Here is a 9,207-nt window from a genome sequence, read left to right as displayed (position 1 = left end):
GTGGAAGAGGGTCGATTCGCTCCGCCCACTCATCAAAGTCCGGTCGCTCGCACTTTAGGGCACGGCTCAATCCTGCGTGATGTTGCTCGGTCGCTCTTCTCTGGCCGTGCTCGTTCTGCTGCTCAGCCTGCGCTGCCGTGCAGTCTCCGCGTGCCCGGCGCACTGTCTGTGCTTCAGTGCGACCGTGCGCTGCATGCATCTGCAGCTGCTGCGCGTCCCGCGCGTGTCCGCGCATTCCACGGTGCTGTGAGTCCGCTCCGCCCCTAAACTTCTTCTTCCTCCTGCATTGTGTTCCGCGTATTCCCGCTGGTCCGACTCGGATGGATGTTTAATTAAACACGTTCGTAAATTGATTTTGTCATTAAATGTTTTTGGCGGTTTCATAAAATTTAAATTGGTTTTGTTGATTTAAGTGCAATTCAATTAATAGGTTATTTTAATATTTATCATTCGGAAAGTTTGAGTTGTTTTCTTTTTCCGGCATTCTCGTGGGAACGAAAACACGATTTTGTTTAAAATAAGAAAAAACTGTTTTGATTGTTTCCTAAACCAGAAAAATTACCTTCAGTGATGAACATTCGTGCAAAACCATCGGAGCCTTTGTTTGATCCTCCGTGCGGATTTGATCCTCCGTGCGGATTTGATCCCCCGTGCGGATTTGATCCTCCGTGCGGATTTGATCCTCCTTGCGGATTTGATCCTCCGTGCGGATTTGATCCTCCTTGCGGATTTGATCCTCCGTGCGGATTTGATCCCCCGTGCGGATTTGATCCTCCGTGCGGATTTGATCCTCGGTGCGGATTTGATCCTCGGTGCGGATTTGATCCTCCGTGCGGATTTGATCCTCCATGCGGATTTGATCCTCAGTGCGGATTTGAGCCTCCGTGCGGGTTTGACCCTCCGTGCGGGTTTGATCCTCCGTGCGGGTTTGAGCCTCCGTGCGGGTTTGAGCCTCCGTGCGGGTTTGAGCCTCCGTGCGGGTTTGATCCCCCGTGCGGATTTGATCCCCCGTGCGGATTTGATCCCCCGCGGCGGATTTGATCCTCGGTGCGGATTTGATCCTCGGTGCGGGTTTGATCCTCGGTGCGGATTTGATCCTCCGTGCGGATTTGATCCTCCGTGCGGATTTGATCCTCAGTGCGGGTTTGAGCCTCCGTGCGGGTTTGAGCCTCCGTGCGGGTTTGACCCTCCGTGCGGGTTTGAGCCTCCGTGCGGGTTTGAGCCTCCGTGCGGGTTTGAGCCTCCGTGCGGGTTTGAGCCTCCGTGCGGGTTTGAGCCTCCGTGCGGGTTTGAGCCTCCGTGCGGATTTGATCCTCCGTGCGGATTTGATCCCCCGTGCGGATTTGATCCCCCGTGCGGATTTGATCCTCGGTGCGGGTTTGATCCTCGGTGCGGATTTGATCCTCCGTGCGGATTTGATCCTCCGTGCGGATTTGATCCTCCGTGCGGATTTGATCCTCCGTGCGGATTTGATCCTCAGTGCGGGTTTGAGCCTCCGTGCGGGTTTGACCCTCCGTGCGGGTTTGACCCTCCGTGCGGGTTTGAGCCTCCGTGCGGGTTTGAGCCTCCGTGCGGGTTTGATCCTCCGTGCGGGTTTGATCCTCCGTGCGGGTTTGATCCTCAGTGCGGGTTTGAGCCTCCGTGCGGGTTTGATCCTCAGTGCGGATTTGATCCAACGTGCGGGTTTTATCCAACGTGCGGGTTTTATCCAACGTGCGGGTTTTATGCAACGTGCGGGTTTTATGCAACGTGCGGGTTTTATCCAACGTGCGGGTTTGATCCAACGTGCGGGTTTGATCCAACGTGCGGATTTGATCCTCCGTGCGGGTTTGATCCTCCGTGCGGGTTCGATCAACCGTGCGGGTTCGATCCTCCGTGCGGGTTCGATCCTCCGTGCGGGTTCGACCCTCCGTGCGGGTTCGACCCTCCGTGCCGGTTCGACCCTCCGTGCGGGTTCGACCCTCCGTGCGGGTTTGAGCCTCCGTGCGGGTTTGATCCTCAGTGCGGATTTGATCCAACGTGCGGGTTTGATCCAACGTGCGGATTTGATCCAACGTGCGGATTTGATCCTCCGTGCGGGTTTGATCAACCGTGCGGGTTTGATCAACCGTGCGGGTTTGATCAACCGTGCGGGTTTTATCAACCGTGCGGGTTTTATCAACCGTGCGGGTTTGATCAACCGTGCGGGTTTGATCCTCCGTGCGGGTTTGACCCTCCGTGCGGATTTGATCCTCAGTGCGGGTTTGATCCTCCGTGCGGGTTTGATCCTCCGTGCGGGTTTGAGCCTCCGTGTGGGTTTGATCCTCCGTGCGGGTTTGATCCTCCGTGCGGGTTTGATGCTCAGTGCGGATTTGATCCAACGTGCGGGTTTGATCCAACGTGCGGGTTTGATCCAACGTGCGGGTTTGATCCAACGTGCGGGTTTGATCCAACGTGCGGGTTTGATCCAACGTGCGGGTTTGATCCAACGTGCGGGTTTGATCCAACGTGCGGGTTTGATCCAACGTGCGGGTTTGATCCAACGTGCGGGTTTGATCCAACGTGCGGGTTTGATCCAACGTGCGGGTTTGAACCAACGTGCGGGTTTGAACCAACGTGCGGGTTTGATCCAACGTGCGGGTTTGATCCAACGTGCGGGTTTGATCCAACGTGCGGGTTTGATCCAACGTGCGGGTTTGATCCAACGTGCGGGTTTGATCCAACGTGCGGGTTCGATCCAACGTGCGGGTTCGATCCAACGTGCGGGTTCGATCAACCGTGCGGGTTCGATCAACCGTGCGGGTTCGACCCTCCATGCGGGTTCGACCCTCCGTGTGGGTTCGACCCTCCGTGCGGGTTTGACCCTCCGTGCGGGTTTGACCCTCCGTGCGGGTTTGATCCTCATTGCGGATTTGATCCAACGTGCGGGTTTGATCCAACGTGCGGGTTTGATCCAACGTGTGGATTTGATCCTCCGTGCGGGTTTGATCAACCGTGCGGGTTTGATCAACCGTGCGGGTTTGATCAACCGTGCGGGTTTGACCCTCCGTGCGGGTTTGACCCTCCGTGCGGGTTTGATCCTCAGTGCGGGTTTGATCCTCCGTGCGGGTTTGAGCCTCCGTGCGGGTTTGATCCTCCGTGCGGGTTTGATCCTCCGTGCGGGTTTGATCCTCCGTGCGGGTTTGATCCAACGTGCGGGTTTGATCCAACGTGCGGGTTTGATCCAACGTGCGGGTTTGATCCAACGTGCGGGTTTGATCCAACGTGCGGGTTTGATCCAACGTGCGGGTTTGATCCAACGTGCGGGTTTGATCCAACGTGCGGGTTTGATCCAACGTGCGGGTTTGATCCAACGTGCGGGTTTGATCCAACGTGCGGGTTTGATCCAACGTGCGGGTTTGATCCAACGTGCGGGTTTGATCCAACGTGCGGGTTTGATCCAACGTGCGGGTTTGATCCAACGTGCGGGTTTGATCCAACGTGCGGGTTTGATCCTCCGTGCGGGTTTGATCCTCCGTGCGGGTTTGATCAACCGTGCGGGTTTGAGCCACATTGCTCCGTTGGGTGGAAAACAATTTTTTGCCCCTTTACCTCCCCCCTTCACTTAACCTTTCTTATCTGGATAATGTGATTCATATTTGGTTGCTTTGGTTAAAAATAATAATAAACATAAAAACAAAGACCAGTTGAAGCTCCAAACAAAGTTTATAATTGTGTTGAATGGATTTATACGAATTACCTTCTCAGGAGCCATCCATTTATTATGTACCCAACGGGAAGGAGGATGTATGAGGGGAGGCCACTTGAGCGGGGGAGCATCAGGAAAAATGGAGAATGATTGGAGAGAAAAGGGAAAGCATAAGGGAGTGTGTGAAAATTGGGATGGGGAAGTGATTGGGATTGGGTGGAGATGGGATTAAGTGCAGAGAAGGGAGCGAAGTGTGTGCGTGGGAAGGATTCAGAAATTCCACATTTCAGAGATCCCAGTTAAATAAATAAATATTTATATTATAAACAGCGACTCATTCAACTGGATTGGATCCAGTGGTGAGAACATCATTGTGCTGGATTACCCCAGTGGGAAATCTTGGACACCAGCAGTTGTTCTTGGATCATCAACTTGTGTGATTCGTCTTCCTTCTACATTATGTACAACAAGGATACTTTGATGCAGGAGGAGGACATTTGGTCCACTATCTATGTCTGTGCTATATCAACACCACATTTGTACAATCTATCATCTTATGGACTCTATTTCACTGGTTAGAGAAGAGAATATATATATATATTGTTACGGTTTTCCGCCGCCCTTCTTACCCTTACCAAGGTGGGATTAAGCCCCTTCTTTTTGGGCCTGGCGTAACCGAGAGACTTGAAACGCCTCTTCCGGGCAAACGCAAGGTAGGGTTTCGGGACCAAGTCTCACTTGTACCTAAATACCTGTGCCGCCACGGAAGCGGGGAACCAAGCCTCGCACGAGCCACGTGTAATTTGAGTACACCGAGCGGATTGCGTACCACGTGGTCCGTGCAGTCACCGTTAATATTGGACCCCGATGAGAGCGGTTCTATTCGTATCACGCTTAGTCAATGAGGGAAACACAAGAACAATCGAATGGAAGGAAGAACACAGGTTTAATTATTATTCCCAATATTATGTACAATGATCAGTAGAAGCAGAGACACAGAGCAGAACTTAAGCAGTCGTATTCTTAATCCCCAGACACAGGCACCGTTCGCACTCACACAGGGAATTGCAGGCAGGATGATGTTCAGGCCAAACGCGCCGGCTTGGTCGTCCAGGAACGGCCCCGTCCGGCTCTCCTCGGTCACAGCACGTCCCGCGATGATGGCGAGCAGGCGGTGGAAGGATCCTCATAGCGCGTCTCCCGAACAAAAGCAGATGATGAGGCAGGAAGGCGGGAAGGAAAAGTACGTGTCTCTCGGCGCGGCTGGCGGTTCCACAGCGCGTTTGGCAACCAGCGCGCTATTACTCGTGTAACTCAATGCACTATAGTGGCTCGGCTTCAAGCTCAACCGAGCGTCACTTTCATACGAGCGCGTATCTTGGTTCATGCGCGTCTTTCTCCGATCTCGTATCTTTCAAGCTCTACTGCTGGCCGCGCTCCTTCAACTCCTCACTCAATGCCAACTCACCGCCAACTCCTTGCTCGACGCTCGACTCCACTTACTGCTCCTGGTGGCTTTGCGCAACGGCTTATATCTGCCACGCCCTGAGCCTTCTCGAACCTTCCAACCACGCCCTGTGACGCAGTGCTGCCGCCACACCCTCTGAACCCTGATTGGCGGCTCGCGCTTACCGTCAGCTTCTTCGCCGCCCTCATTCAGTCCCGACCCTACCCTCCAGGCCGGCCTCGTGTTAATTTGCGCCAAAAAGCCAAAGGCAGCACAAAGAGGCGTAAGAGGCATGAGGCAATGGAGCCGGGATAAGGCATTGGAAGTACGAGAAGGACCTACTCTCCTTACTCTACTCAACGCAAAACTAACAGGAAAAGGACTATTCTCACACATACTATGAAATAACTGCACTATCGTGAGGCTACATGTTGCAATGTGACAAACTATGAGGGGGAAATTTAACCTTTATTATACAAAACTCAAAACCGCAACAATATATATATATTGTTGCAGTTTTGGGAATAAAGATACCCCCCCCTCTTAGTAAGTTGCACCACAACATGTAGCCTCGCTTTAGTTCAGTTATTTCCTATTAAATGTAAGCATAGTCTCCTTTCCTGTGTTAGTATGCGTTGGAGCAAGCGAGTAAGTGTAGGCTTCGTTGTTCGTTGGGCTGGAATGCCATGTGCTCTTTGGGCTGGAATGCCATGTGCTACGCCCAGAACAAGTCTGGAAGGCCCGAGGGAGGAGCTGAAGGGGAGTGACCGGTAAGCGGCAAGCAGCCAATGGAAGATCAAGGGGAGTGGCTAACAACGACAGCCAAGAGAGAGGAGAAGAGAGGAGAAGAGGTGTGGTTGGAACTCTCCCTGTGATCGAGGCTCTCTGTGCACAAACTCTCCCTGCCCTGCGCTCTGCTGCCTGTTAATAATGCTTGCGAGGACGATCTCTCCCGGCGCCACAGACGTCAACGATCTCCTTGCCTGAGCTCCCTGCACGTGTCGCGAACATCCCAGGGACGCGCCCAACGAGCTGACTGGGGCGAACGGTGCCAAGGCCGCGCTTGAGCGCGTTCTCTTCTCTTCCTTCCTTTCCCCACGTGAGTGAAAGGGTTCTTGTCCGGGGATTAGGTTAAGGACGATAAGTTTCTGCTCTGTGTCTCTTTGCCCTGAACATTTGTGTAAATCTATATATATAAAACACAGTTTGTGTGTGTGTGTGTAATGTTACCGATAGACTCCTAAACGGAGAGGCTTACGTGCTTGATATTTGACATAGACATGGCCATTGAGCGTGGGACGAACATGGCCGAACTCAAAATATTTGACGATCCATATTTTTTATTCATATTTACCTCAGCGCATTTCAGCGAAGTACCCGCTAATCTCAGCCGGTTCCAGAGCAGCTCGCTGATTCGCTCAGAGCGATCACGTGATGTTCCATTCCCGCCGCCAGACTGATTCGCTCAGAGCGATCACGTGATGTTCCATCCCGTCACACGTCACTTCACCTTTTATGCGATCGTGTTTTGTATCGATTTTGTGCGATATGAATTAAATGTCTTTGAAACAGCTGTGAAACGTCTTTCCACAACCCTTCCGTAACCGATTGGAGCAGTTTCTTGCCGCACAAAATGAGATCCGCGAAGCGAGTTGGTCGAGTCGTGCTGACCAAGATGGCGACATGGCGGCTTCACTTTTCACGGAGTATGAGCGTTCTATATATTTTCAATTCAGTGCACCCGTGATTTGTGGCATAGACATGACCATTGGGCCTTCACGGTGTAATTTGTGCGAGGCTTTTGTCCGAGTGAGCTTGAGTCGAGAGGGCGAATGTACGGGTTGGGAATGTACGGGTCTCCCTTCCCCCGCCCGGCAACGCCGGTACTGGAGGACATCACAGGATCGGTGAGTCTCCAAAATCCGCTTCGTGCTGTTGCGAATATGCAGGACTATGTCCGATTGTTGTGCTGCTCTCCGACCATGAGAACTGCAACGTCATTGTTGACTGGCCATCCCCTTCCCTCCCCCTTCCCCCTCCCCCCTCCATCCCCCCTTCCCTTCCCCCTCCACCCGACCCCTCCCCTTCTCCCCTCCCCCTCCCCCCTCCCCTTCTCCCCCTCCCCCTCCATTTTCCCCCTCCCCTTCCCCCCTTCCTCTCTCCCCTCCCCCCTCTGGCCCCTCCCCCTTCCCCCCTCCCCTCCCCCTTCCCTCCTCTCCTCCCCTCCCCTCCCCTCCCCCCTTCCTCTCTCCCCTCCCCCTCCCCCCTCCCCCCTCCCCCCTCTGGCCCTCCCCCTTCCCCTTCCCCCCTCCCCTCCCCCTTCCCCTCCCACCCCTCCCCTCCTCCCACCCCCTCCCATCCCTCACCCTCCCCATCCCCCCATCTTCTCCCCTCTCCCCCTCCCCCTCCCACTCTTCTCCCCTCCCCCCATTCCCCTCCCCTCCCCTCCCCCCTTCCCCCCTCACCTCCCCCTCCCTCCTCCCCTCCCCCCTCCCCCTTCCCCCCTCCCCTCCCCGCTCCCCCCTCCCCTCCCCCTCCCCCTCCCCCCTCACCTCCCCCTTCCCCCTCCCTCCCCCTTCCCTTCCCCTCCCCCTCCCTCCTCCCTCCTCCCCTTCCCCTCCCCCCTTCCCTTCCCCTCCCCCTCCCTCCTCCCTCCTCCCCTCCTCCCCTTCCCCTCCCCACTCTCCCCCCTCCCACCCCTCCCCTCCTCCCACCCCCTCCCATCCCTCACCCTCCCCATCCCCCCCTCTTCTACCCTCTCCCCCTCCCCCTCCCACTCTTCTCCCCTCCCCCCCATTCCCCTCCCCTCCCCCCCATTCCCTTCCCCTCCCCCATCCCCCCTTCCCCCTCCCCCCTCCCCCTTCCCCTCCCCCCTTCCACCCTCCCCCTTCCCCCCTCCCCTCCCCCTCCCTCCTCCCCTCCCCCCTCCCTCCTCCCTTCCCCCTCTCCCCTCCCCCTCCCCTCCTCCATCCCCCTCCCCTCCCCCACCCCTCCCCTTCCCCCCTTTCCCCCTCCCCCCTTCCCTCCTCCCTCCTCCCCTCCCACCTCCCACCTCTCCCCCCTCCCACCCCTCCCCCCTCCCACCCCCTCCCATCCCTCACCCTCCCCATCCCCCCCCCTCTTCTCCCCTCTCCCCCTCCCCCTCCCACTCTTCTCCCCTCCCCCCCGTTCCCCTCCCCTCCCCTCCCCCGCCCGGCAATGCCTGGTACTTCTGCTAGTTGTATAATGAACCTGTGTTCTTTCGCATCCATTTGGCCGTTCACGTCATTTCCCACCATTGGCTTCGCATTGTACGAATAAAACCACTCAATCGGGTTCAATAAGAATTAACGGCACGAGTCACGTGACACGCAAACCGCTCGGGCGTATCAGACCAGCGTGACTCGTGCGAGGTCCAGTCCCCGTTCTCGTGGCGGCGTGTATAGAAGGTATGTGGGGATTCGACCCGATACCCTTCCGCACGCTCGCTACGGGGGTGGCAGCTGGAATTGCTCCGCAATCCGCCCCACGAGTGTAAAGTGGGTCGCGGCCTCGTGGACTCGAAGGCCCGAGGGGGAAAAGGGTTTAACCCCCCTCTGTACGGCGACGGGCTCGAGATCCGCAACAATAATTAACAATAACAATAATTTTCGCTAACTCTGGTCAAATCTGTTTCTGGTGTGTGTTCCCCCTCCATCCCCTCCCTCCCTTACCTCAAATGGCTACACAGTTGACAACGCACATGACAAAGCCGAATGCCTCAACTCTGTGTTTGCCTCAAAATATTGTGTCCCAAACCTATCCCTCTCTGAACCCACCGTACCCAGTCGTACCCAGCTGCTCCTCGACTCTGTGTCCTCTCCTGAAAAGGTGGAGAGGTTTCTGTCAAACCTCGACTCTGATTCTGCAACTGGACCAGACGGCATCAGCCTACACGTCCTAAAATCCTGCTCTGCCGCTCTTTCACACCCGCTCTCTATTCTTTTCACCCTCTCTTTTGCTCAAGGTAATCTGACATCGGTTTGGAAATCGGCCAATATTACCGCTTTACACAAAAAATGTGCAAAAACAGATCCTTGCTTCGGATATCAAATCTTTCCTCTCCTCCATTGGC

The 9,207-nt window shown here is 55.5% G+C and overlaps 1 protein-coding gene across 1 annotated transcript in view; it reads left to right on the top strand.

The window, feature by feature from the left end:
- Positions 1-9,207, top strand: part of LOC137439111 (peroxidasin homolog) — a 106,959-nt gene continuing 97,752 nt past the window's right edge. The window contains exon 1 of the mRNA XM_078767767.1: positions 1-246. Within this exon, the coding sequence (XP_078623893.1) occupies positions 80-246 (167 nt within the window). The 5' untranslated portion in view covers positions 1-79. The remainder of the gene's footprint in view (positions 247-9,207) is intronic.

The sequence above is a fragment of the Myxine glutinosa genome, chromosome 13 (assembly GCF_964187855.1).
Source record: "Myxine glutinosa chromosome 13, kmMyxGlut1.1, whole genome shotgun sequence".
Taxonomy (NCBI): domain Eukaryota; kingdom Metazoa; phylum Chordata; class Myxini; order Myxiniformes; family Myxinidae; genus Myxine; species Myxine glutinosa.
This window is presented reverse-complemented; position numbering and strand designations above follow the sequence as displayed.